This window comes from Poecilia latipinna, unplaced genomic scaffold, assembly GCF_001443285.1.
Source record: "Poecilia latipinna isolate Pla-1442-1.1 unplaced genomic scaffold, P_latipinna-1.0 Scaffold519, whole genome shotgun sequence".
Classification (NCBI taxonomy): Eukaryota; Metazoa; Chordata; class Actinopteri; order Cyprinodontiformes; family Poeciliidae; genus Poecilia; species Poecilia latipinna.
The window spans coordinates 255,671-267,112 of record NW_015113135.1 but is presented as its reverse complement, the minus strand read 5'-3'; the positions used below and the strand labels follow the sequence as shown (position 1 = coordinate 267,112).

The following is an 11,442-nucleotide window of genomic DNA, read 5'->3' as shown; positions in this document are numbered from 1 at the left end:
AAAAAAAAAACTTTTAAAATTTAAAACAAAAAATTTCAAAAAAAAAAAAAAAAAAAAAAGATTTCAAAGTAACCTCAAACATTTTATAGAAATGAAGATTTTCAACTTTAGAAAGTCAGAAAATTTCCAAGATGAAAATATTTGACTTTCAAACTCAAATGTCCAAGTTTTTTCTCAAAAACTTCTGATAAATTTGAAATTGTTTTTTTATTCCCCCCCAGTAAGTATTTGACTTTTCAAGCTCACAAATCTCCCTTTTCCCCCAAAAAGGGATTAATATTAAAATGTATTTTGTTTTTTGGCAGAAATTTACTGCCCATCTACAATACGCTGTCGTACTGACGGTCCGCAACAATCCGGCTCGGCCAGAGGTCCAGACTGACGAGCGACAGAAGGTAACAAGGCATAAGACAGAAAGGGTCAGAGCACCAGCTGGATAGGAATTCCAGGAATACCGGACTCAATCCGTTACCGGAACCTTTCCAACACACAAAACTGGGAAATATGTTCGATTTAATACAGAAAAAAATCCCAGCAGATCTAATCTTATGGTCCAAACCTGAAGAGTTTCGGTTTAACGTCTGAAATGTCTAAATTTAATTCATCTTTAGGTTTGAAAAATCTGTTAAAAAACAAAAACAGATGTCTGCAAGATGCGGATGAAAAATGTGAAAAACACAGAAAGTCGTGCTGAAGGACGACGCACAGAAACAGGAACTCTCAAAGCAAAGTTGGGACGAGACGCCACAGAACAGTTAACAGCTTTGCTTTAACAATTCTGATTAGTGAATTGAGAAATCTTTTTCTCCGTTTTTTATTAAACCACATCAGCCTGAGGGGCCGGTGTTTTAGTATTGACAGTAATCAGAGAGAACGTCAGGCTTAAAAACCTCCAGAGGAATAATTAAAGATAAAAAAAAAAAAAGTGAGGTCTGACCAAAATCTTTACATCAGCAGAAATCTCAGCAGACAACAGCAACAAGGCAAACAGTTTCAGGATGTGAAATAATGATGATGATGATGATGGTCAAAGGGAGTATTGTCTGTACCTGACTGTAAACCTGAAGCAGGATGAGTTAAAGCACCGTGGGTCGTCGCTGTGACGCTGTGGTTCTGGTTCTGCTCTCGTTCCTTCATTGAGTCCCTGTAGTGTTTCCCTCTCACAACAGGTTTTCTTCTTCTTCTCTTTATTTTGCTCCATAATCCCTGCTATTCTGGAAAGGATCGTTTTTTTTCTCTCTTTTTATCATTTCCAGTGCTGTTATTAAAAACAAAAATCTAAATAAAATAAGTGAGCTAAAACAAAACAACAGGTTGTAAAATTAAAACATGTCTACAGTTACATGATCTATGGCTACGAAGACGACCAGAGGTCCATCCATAGTGTCCTGCTGCTCCATCTCCCATCTGGCACATTTGTAGATCTACAAAAACAGACTATCCACCTGCATCCTGTCTGACATCTTACGCTATTACAGTATTCATCGTTGTTTCGTTTTTTTATTTTTTTCTCATATAAACAAACATAGATATATAACGAATAGAGCTCTGCTGTTGGCGGTAATGAATGGACTGAGGTTCTAGATGTGGCCACACTAATCAGAAGTGAGTGATTACGACGCTGCAGCTCGGTTGGTGGAAAGTCTGGTGGCAGCATTTCCGGAGCTGATTTTGTGCTTTACCACAGAGGGTCACCTCAGTGCAGACTAGTACAAGAAAACCTGAAAATGTTCAAAAGTTAAAAAAAAGAAAAAGAAAAAAGGAGGAGGCTAAAGGTCAATGCTGAGCGTGTGAGAGGTCAGCACCGTTCCCTGATGATGAATACGTAGGGTGCCTCTGTTTGTGGGGCGGCGTACTGTTGCTGTGGAGGAGGGCGCCTCTTCAGGTCGGGTCAGGCTTCTGCTGTTTTTTTCTTAGAGCCTTTGGTTCTGCTCTCTTCTCCGTCCGCCTTCCTGCAGCCTTTGGGGCGGGCGGCAGCGGCGCTGCTGGACTCTGAGCCGGCGGTCCGGGCCTGGCCGGCTCCTCCCTCCGTGTCGTCGTGCTCGCTGCAGCAGAGCTCTCCCACTGTGGCCCCGGGGTGCAGCGCCCCCTCCTGGTGGGCCCTGCAGAAGGAGTTGGGGCAGAGCTGGCAGAAGGCCTCAGAGTTTTTCCCACAGACGTCACAGTGATGCCAGGGGCAGTCCCAGCGGCCTGTAGGGTGCGCAGGAGAGGAGACAGAGCCTCAATATTCCACATATTCATACGTTATAAACGTCTTCATATTCTGTCATGTTACAGATGAAAACTTTAATGCATTTTTGGGGGATTTAATGTAATAAACAAACACAAAGTAGAGCTGAACTGGATATCCCTTAAAGGGACAGTACTATGTTTTTGCTGTTTTATAGCGCAATCAAGTAACTACATTACCTTCAGTTGTTATAAAACGCAACTTAAAAGAAATTTTACTTTGTAATTTAACACCCTGAAATTAGGCCTCTGTCCCTTTAAAGACTCCTGATCGTTCTGAAAGAATCAAAGCAACACTCCAGGTTTGTTTTTCATGAGGGAATAAAATCGTAACATGAGGAAAGATGAAAAAAAGTTGATTGTACACAATACTGCGCCTTTAAAAAGACTCAGTTCACAATAACAGATTGTTCTCAGCAGATTTTTGTTTCTCTGACTGAAACACTTGAGATCACACACTGAAACTAAATCAGTCCAACCAGAGCCAACTGAGCACAGCAAACATGCCACTAGGTGGCAGTAAAGTTCCCAAATTACCCACAGACTGAGCCACAGCCCCATGAAAATGGAAGACCTTCTTTTTGTTAGTTTTTAATCTTTTGATTAATAGTTAATAGTTTCTCTCATGCCCAGTTATTTTGCCTTTACGCATAAAATGTTGTGCAATTATAAGTATATATAATCCGATCTAATATGCACCAATCTCATTATTGGCTCCATGTTGGAAAAAAAAATTCTACATTTGTTTTCAGTGACGTGTCTAATCTATAAGGGCAGATCTATTCAGTATAATAATGTTTTGTGCTCTGAGCGACGTCATAATTTATTAATTATTTTTACATTATATTTAGAATTCCTAATTCCACTTTCTGAATCATTTGAAAGAAGAGATTGTTAGTTTATATTTACATGTTTGACCAAAATAGTCAACCTATTGCTTTGTCAGTTTCAGTTCGTTTATTTTCCATTGCCTGTTTTACTCCTACCTGCACTGACTGAACAAATGAAAGTTGTTTTTACATATTTGACCAAACTACTGAAGCTTACATTCAAGTGTACTGTGCTGGTTGTCAAATACATTTGTAATTCAGTAAATGTCTGTCTGTTTAAAAGAAATATTTTAAATCAAATCAACATGTTTTTGTATCAACTAAACCTCAGAACACTGAATCGTTGTGTCCCTATTTTACACAGATCAGTCCTATTCTACAGCAGGTGCTTTTTTTTTTTTACCACTCCAAAAAATGAACAAAAACAAAACTGTCTGTTTTCAACTATTCCGTCTTTACGGCTCTTTGACTGACGTCTGCGTCACCATGGTTACATTATTAAAAGCAGAAGCTGTAATCCTGGGACGCCGAGAGGGCTCTGCTCACCAAATGGCCGTTTGGTGAGGTTCAGGCAGGACAGGTGGTAAGCTTTGGTGCAGTTCTTCTTGTCGCAGAGCACCAGCTGCCCTCCGTCTCCACAGCGAAAACACTCATCTTCAGACTTCTTCTTTCCCTCGCTTTTCCTCCTCCTGTACTTCCTCTTAAAGCGCTTTCCCTTTGGCTCCGTGTGGCCGTTTGAGTTCTGGGGTGAAAACAGAGGGATTGAGGCCGTTTCACCTCATGAACAGGCTTTCCTCCACACCAAGCAGACTCAGAGGCTCACCTTGGGCCGATCCCCGAGGAAGCCGCTGCAGTTGGGAGCGCCGCAGCGGCAGATGGTTTTCTCGTTGCCGAGGCAGTCCAGGTTGTAGTTAAAGGTTAGCTCTGTTCCTGCGTTGGGGAAAAGTTCAAGCTAAGCAATGAGAGGAGGAAAACAAAAAGGTACATTCTGCATCTACTGTGAACTCGTCTGACCTGCCGGTACGTCGCAGACTGCGAACAGGCCAACGCGGGTGTCTCCGTTCACAGTCCACTTCTGAGTCTCACAGTTAGGCTGGCAGCTGTGGTTCATGAAGCGGGAGTAGTTTCCTTTTGGACCTGCGTCAATGATTCGGTCCTTTAAAAAAAGCCCAAACAGAGAGGAAAAAAATACAAAAAAATCACAAGTTACACTCTTATTCTTGTTAGCTCAGATCAAACCACCAGGTTTAGTCATTAATAGTTTGTCGTATCGACTACTGTAATGTTACAGTCGTCTGTTACGCAACACTCCCAACGCAATACAGTTTCTGTAGCTCCCAGCAGAAGGGGGGCGCTGCTGCGTAGGAACAGTGCCCTGCTTCACTGCAGAGCTGAATGAGTCTGGGCTGGGCTCACCGAGCCTCTAGAACCAGAACCAGAACCAGGCGGTTCCCACTAATCACCTTGTCGATGGTGAGCATGTAGAAGTCGGTAATGTTGTTTTCGTGGGCGTACTTGATCCGGGCCCTGCACTCCTCCTCATCGATCAGCTCCCCGATGTACTCGTTCACAAACTCACCCTGTTGGGGAAACATACTGACGCTTTTATTTTGAAGAAACCGGATTGTGTTTTTTCTTTTCTCTCTTTTGGTTCATTACAATCGAAATTGAAAAGTTGAAAGAACGAGCTAAAAAAAAGAGAAAAAAAAAGAAAAGAAAAAAAAAGTTTTCTATGTTAGGCACATTTAACCACGACCTGCTGACTCTGATCTTGGCAGAAAGATTTTTTTTGTTGCCTGAAATGAAATAATCCACTTATTTCCAATTTTTGCATAAACTTGCAATTTTCACCATTCATCACAACTTTTCTACAAATCTGACCAATCACCTTAACGTTTCCTGTGTTTCTTTTCTGACCAATCACTATAACTTGGCTCAATTTTTTAACCAATCCCTTTAGTCTCCTTTTAATATAACTATGATTTGAACCATTTGAAACTTTCTTGGGGAAATGGAGCATCTTCAGTCAGAGGCTTCTTCAAATTCGCTGCAACACAGACCACTACAAACAATCTTTCCTGCCAACAGCCATCACTATCTACAATAACTGAAGAATTTGAAAATGAGTTAGGACATGAAATTTCCTTTCGGGATCAATAAAATATTTTTGAATTTTGAATTGATTTGAACTTTCTGTTTCACAATGTCTCTTGAAAGTTGAAACCTGCGAGATGAAGAATGTGTGACACTAAACAGTAACGTTTTTTGCAAAAAAAAAAAAAAATCAACAACAAAAAAGCAAAGGAGGAGAATTGATGCAGGCTCTTCTCAGGTGAGGAGGGATTAGATAGGAGAAAAGACACAGGAAGGGAAGGTTATGTGCAGTAATTTCTACTTTTTTGTAAGACCATGTTATGGCAAAAAAATACAGCTTAAACAAAATTAGCTACCATTTGACAAAGACACTGCAAAAATGTGTAATCTTAGACCATAGCAACAAACATGGCAACATTCTGAAGGGACTGATAAGTTGGTAACAGAGGAGGGACTGCTAACTGCCTGGCAGGCGGGTCGGTCGGCCAGTCAGACGATTTTTAAAGAGGTGGATAAGAACAATGGATGGGATCAGTTTCACATTCATATTCTGGCAGAATGACCTCAGAATGATCTCCTCACCTTCTTGATGTCTCTCAGGGCGATCAGCCCCCAGCCCTTTCCAGGGGTCTTGATGATCTTGGTGTCTGGGTAAAGGCGCTTGGTGAAGTCCTGGTTGCAGCAGCGCTCCCCGCTGGGACACACCTGGGGGTGACACTCGTACTGCAGCATGCGGTTCAGGCACTCCGACTCGAAGCCACACGGGCGCTCGTCGGCCGGCTTGCAGTTGCACTTGGGGATCTCAGAGATGTCGGCGGTGTAGACCTGGACCTTGCCGAAAGGTTTGTTGACCTGCAGGCAGAAACGCATGAAGACATCCAAACCGAATGCAGCAATGCAGCCGCGCCCTGAGGGGGCAGTGAGAACGGAGCTCAGAGTCAGAGGGGTCTGGAGTGGTTCCCACCTTGATGAATTTGTACGGAGGCGGCTTCCGGCTGTTTTCCTGAGCTTCCTTGGCTTCCCGTTTTATCTTGATCTCCTTAAATCGAGCCTCAGCCTCCAACAGAGCTGAAGACCAAACACAAACACTTCAGCTTCAGTCTGAGTTAGTCTACGGAGTCTTTAGGAACACGGTGGAAGAAAAGGTTCCCTTTTAGATTTAAAGGGGAAAAAAACCCTAGAGTGGATATTATCATTTGTATCTGTCACAATATTGATACAATTCTAAATCATGTTTATGTAACAATGTTCCTGATGCATAAGGACAGATCTATTCAGTCTAATTCTATGCTTTGTGCAACGTCCTGTTTTGTTATTTCCTAATTGCTCTTTCTAAATCATTTGAAAAGTTTTTTCAGTTTATTTTTCCATGTTTGACCAAAGCAGTCAACGTGTTGTTTTCGTCTGTTTAACCATAATATTTATTACCCATTGGCTGTTCTATTTACACAAATTGAACAAATTAAAGTTGTTTATGCTTGTTTGACCAAGCTAGCGAAGCTGCTGGTGTATTTCAGTGGGCTGTACTTGTGTAGAGTTAGTAAATAATTTTAATTCGGTACATTTAGATCCGTTTAAAAAAAGAGAAACATTTTAAGTCAATCCAGCTGTTTCCTGTATCGGATCGGTACCTGCTGCTACTAAGCTTCAGATCCGTATCGGAAACATCCCTAAAAACAAACATCACAAACCAACTAAACTGCAGGTTTTTACCGTTCTTAAAGACTTTGCCTATCCCGTTCTTCTGGTACTTGCTGCCTCTGTCTCCTTCCATGTAGGGAAACACTCGGCCCTGGTGAGTCCAGAAGTAATCCTTGGAGCCGAAGAAGAAGACCGGGAACTCTCCGATCTCGTGCCGGAGGTGTTGGATGTTTGTGGGGACGTTTTTGGGGTGGTGGATCTCTGCTGGCCACCACCTACACAGGAATCAGGGGCAGTTATCAACTTTATGCCATACACACCGGAGCAGAAAGCATTCAGCCGTTCCTCCCACCTGTACGTCCCCAGCTTGACCCATATGATGTCTCTGTACTTTGGTTTCTTGCCGGCTCGGCAGTCGTTGCAGAACCAGCTCCCGTCGGGCATGGCGATGTTGAGGCAGTCGGGGTGGAACGCTGCAGGGCACGACTCGCAGCACAGCAGCTGTCCTCCTGCCGGACACGAAGACGCAGTTAGAGCAGAATGAAAACTCAGCAAGCAGACTAGTCCTTAAAGATGACGCCTTCACCAAAACAATAATCCAAATTGTAGTGCTTTTAAAACATACAGCGCCCTTCAGAAATACTCTTACATTTTTACATGTTATCCTGTTACAAACACTTCAATAGATTTTAGAAGATTTTATGCCAGACATCTCGTCTTCTGACTGAAATTTACTTTCCAAGGAAAACGAAGAAGAACAATAATCACAAAATCACAACTAAGAGGCTCAGAGGGGGAGAAACGCTCCACCTCAGGTGAGAACATTTATTAGTTATGGAGTCCAAACACATCTGGGTTTAATGGAAGAGCCGCTAAAGTTTCCCACAAGACATGCAGGGAAAACGGAGGAAATTTGTAAGGCCAGCAAGTTTTAAGAAGCAGAACAAACATTTAATTTAAACTGATCAAAAAGGTCCTGAACATTATGGAAGTGTGCACAAGCTTTGACCTTTAGAAGGGTTTCATGTGACAAATAATTTTATGTTCAACTTACAAACATTTTAAAAAGGGAGATTTTCTGTAATGCCAAAAATTTAATGTTTGGGTTATTAAGAAAAAAGAAAGAAAGAAAGAAAACAAAATGAGGGGGAAATACTTTGTAACACCTTGTAAAACCATTCAATGTTCAGTTGGTGAAACAGAACAACAGGAAATGTTGACCTCTGGCTTTGGCTGGGCCATAAATCGATTTTCAAAATCTAGTTTTTGGTTTTTGAAGATTTAAATTTTGGAAAATCTGACCCCCTCCTCCCACCACCACCAATGCACTCCTTGTGTTTCCACAGTTCAGAGTGATGTCAGCACACAGAGAGCCGCCATCTTGTTTCACAGAATCTATTCTACGATAGAATATAACAATATTACAAGAATAAAGTTGTAATATTAGGAGATTTTATGAGAACTTATGAAAAAAAAACTATCCAACCTTTTTTTTCTTATTAAAAACAGATTTTCTTTCCTCATAATTTTATGATATTTTTTCTGGTAAAATCACATCTATGTTGTGCTAATATTATATCCATATTATCAGAATTAAACAAAAATTCTCAGCCTGGCACAGAAGGGATTATTGAAGTAAAAGACACTTTTTAAATATATTTTCTGTAAATCGAAATTTCTTTTTCAGATATGAAAGTGAGAAAAAAAAAAAAAGATTAAAATCAGAAATTGCATCTGGTACAAAAAACATGTGGATCTTCATATCTCCGAGTCGTACTGTGGTTTATTGATTTGCTCCCACCATAGCTACATACTTTATGTGGGAATAAACGTGGTTAAAATGGAATTCATAAAAACCCTCTCTGTGCTGTCCTCGCTGACCTTTGGAGCAGACGAAGCACCAGCTGACGTTGACGTGGCTGTGGTGGCTGTAGCCCTTCTTGGCGTTAAAGTGGTTGGTGCAGATGATGGCTGTGTTTGTGATCGTCTCGCTCCCGGCGGCGACACACAGGTCGCCCACGTGGTACGCCACGGGGCATCGCAGGCAGCGCATCAGCCGTCCTGCAGCACACAGAGCGCCGCGTGTGGCAGGTTAGACCAGCGGCCGCCAAAAACCTGAAAACCAACCTGATCGACGGGCCTGACCTTTGGTAGCCTTCTGCTTGGTGCGGCAGCCGTAGTGGCAGCTGAGGCAGGTGTGGAGCGGGCAGCGAAAGCCCTTGTTGTCGAACACGGTGAGCGGGTTGAGGCGGACGCAGCCCTCGTGGTAAAACTTGCCGCAGTGGGGGACGTGGCAGCGCCGCACCTCGGCCTCAGATTGCTTACAGATGAAACACGAGTGGAGTCCTGAGGAGGGGAGAGGCAGGCTCAGTGGATACGAGGAGGGAGAACCGCGGTTGCTGCAGCAACAAGCAAACTATTTGGGCTCCTACAGATTCCAGGTCACTTTACCAAATTTTCAAGGACATAAAGAAAAAAAGTTTGGAACAATAATTTATTTTGCTATTCTATTCACACTTAAAGGGACAGTATCATAAGATTTTCCAGACACAAAGTGCCATTTTATAGTATAATCAAGTAACTATGTCAATTGTTATAAAAATTCTACACACACACAAATATATATATATATATGACTTTAAAAAACTTGACTAATTTAACGCCTTGATATTGCGCCCCTATCTGTAAAAAACCTGCTGCTCTAACTCCATCTGTTGGGGACGTTTCCAATGAACCGTCAGACTAAAGAATTGTGGTTTTGTGGTGTTTTCTCTTCATACCTGTGCTGCATTCTTGACATAGCAGCTTGTCGTCAGGTTTCAGGGTTCCACCCAGACAGTGCAGGTGGAACATGCCGCAGCACTGGCCTTCACACGCCACCAGGTCCTCACCGGCCACCTCACACACCTTGAGAAAACAGTCCAGCGTGTGGACAGAGGGAAAAATATTCATAAGAAGGCGTGAAGGCAAATTCGCTAAAACAAAGAGTGGATAAATCGCTAAAGCACTACCTGACAGACAAACTCTTTCTTCCGTTCGCCTTTCTTTGTCCCATCTAGGCTGTCGCTTGGAGAATCGGGACGTTCTTCACTTGCAGAGCCCTGAAACAACATGCAGAGAACAATGAAATGAGGCTCAACATGAGTAGTTTCCTATGAATCAAATTTCTTAAAATACCAAATCAACTCTTTTGATAAACTGTCTAAATATATTATCTCTGTTTCCCCCCCAACATTTGCCAGACGTGGAGTTTTGAATCACAGGGATGTGAGTTACACTTTAACAACCAAAATCTTTGCTTTATAACAAATTTACAAAGATTTCCCATCAGATTGTCAACTTCATACATATGATTTAAAAGATTAACATGTTTCATGTGCAAATACATGAAACATGTTTCCTCAAATGAGGATTTATTACAAGGAAAATATCTACGCAAACTGAACATTAAATGCAGCTATGTCGCAAAAGAATTTTAATTATGAAAAAGTTCAATGTTTTTGGTCCCTCATTTCAGAAAATGAAACTTGTTATACAGTCATATTCCATGAATTAGATTAAAAAGTTATAAGTAATTCATTTCACCAGGTTAACGCCAAACAGGCTGTTTCCAACCTTTTATTTGTGTCAATGATTATTTTTCTGCTTCGAGCCAATGAAATCATTTAAGATCACACTATTGCATCAAACCAATAATAAACAAATTTATCAGAAATGTGAATTTAATTAAATGTTTATGGTTATTTTCAAAAGGTATTTTTAATCTGACAAATGAGTCCCATCAGAACTCATTTAAGTTTATTGAATATGACAGTAGATTAATTTCACAAATGTTTATAGTTTGTGGACTGTAAGACATGAAGACGTTTCCACTGAGAGGTAGGTGTGTGTGTGTGTGTGTGTGTGTGACCTCAGTGTCAGGACAAGGAGAGGAGCGTCTCTTCTTTGGAGCCTTGGAGGCGCCGGCCTGGTTCTCTCCATCCTGCCTTCTTTTCCTGCGCCGCTTTGGCTTTTCTACATTCTGCTCATCTGTTTCAGGTCACAAGTTTGGTTAGGATTAGTTCAAAGCACACAAAAAATCTCGAGCAGTAACTGATATTTAACATGGGGAAGAGAAAAAAAACTCGTTTATTTTAGGTGATCAAATCCCATCTCTGGTAGTGGATCAGACCTTTTGACTTCTTTGTTCGCTTTCTTGGTTCTTTTAGATCTTTAATGTTGGTTTTCTTCTTTCTTCTCCACTTTTTGTTTGTCTCCTCTGAAACCGAGGCCTGGGAAAGTAAACTTTGCGTGAGTGTGATTGTGTTAAACCCCAGATATCTAAACTAAATCGTCCACAACAAAGAGTCATAAAGGAAAGTGTGATGCTGTGTGTGTTCACCTGCTTTTCTGCCTTCTTGCCAGTTCTCTGTCTCTTTCTGGGCTGCTGATCCTTGTCTGCTGCAGCATCTAGCTGTCTTTTACGCCTCATATTTTGCTCTTTCCTCCCTAAAACCAAAATGATTTAAGATATTTAACTAGTTTGAGTAAAATAAATTACAAATTAATTATTGCAGTTTTAGTTTTATTTCCTTCAACTTCAACCAAACAAGAGTAGAGCTGCAACTATTGATTATTTTAGTAGATTATTCTTCTGACTATTAATTGA

At 41.3% G+C, this 11,442-nt stretch overlaps 1 protein-coding gene across 3 annotated transcripts in view; it reads right to left on the bottom strand.

Annotated features, from left to right (window-relative positions):
- Positions 1–798: 798 nt before the first annotated feature.
- Positions 799–11,442, bottom strand: part of nsd2 (nuclear receptor binding SET domain protein 2) — a 20,883-nt gene continuing 10,239 nt past the window's right edge. For all 3 annotated transcript variants that reach the window (XM_015040618.1, XM_015040614.1, XM_015040617.1), the window contains exons 7-22: positions 11,176–11,282; positions 10,966–11,065; positions 10,705–10,823; positions 9,806–9,895; positions 9,575–9,701; positions 8,940–9,140; positions 8,676–8,855; positions 7,147–7,303; positions 6,867–7,069; positions 6,118–6,221; positions 5,736–6,005; positions 4,523–4,639; positions 4,074–4,215; positions 3,883–3,989; positions 3,606–3,801; positions 799–2,190 (exon numbers count right to left, since the gene is read on the bottom strand). In XM_015040618.1, the coding sequence (XP_014896104.1) occupies positions 1,892–2,190; positions 3,606–3,801; positions 3,883–3,989; positions 4,074–4,215; positions 4,523–4,639; positions 5,736–6,005; positions 6,118–6,221; positions 6,867–7,069; positions 7,147–7,303; positions 8,676–8,855; positions 8,940–9,140; positions 9,575–9,701; positions 9,806–9,895; positions 10,705–10,823; positions 10,966–11,065; positions 11,176–11,282 (2,519 nt within the window). In that variant the 3' untranslated portion in view covers positions 799–1,891. The remainder of the gene's footprint in view (positions 2,191–3,605; positions 3,802–3,882; positions 3,990–4,073; positions 4,216–4,522; positions 4,640–5,735; positions 6,006–6,117; positions 6,222–6,866; positions 7,070–7,146; positions 7,304–8,675; positions 8,856–8,939; positions 9,141–9,574; positions 9,702–9,805; positions 9,896–10,704; positions 10,824–10,965; positions 11,066–11,175; positions 11,283–11,442) is intronic.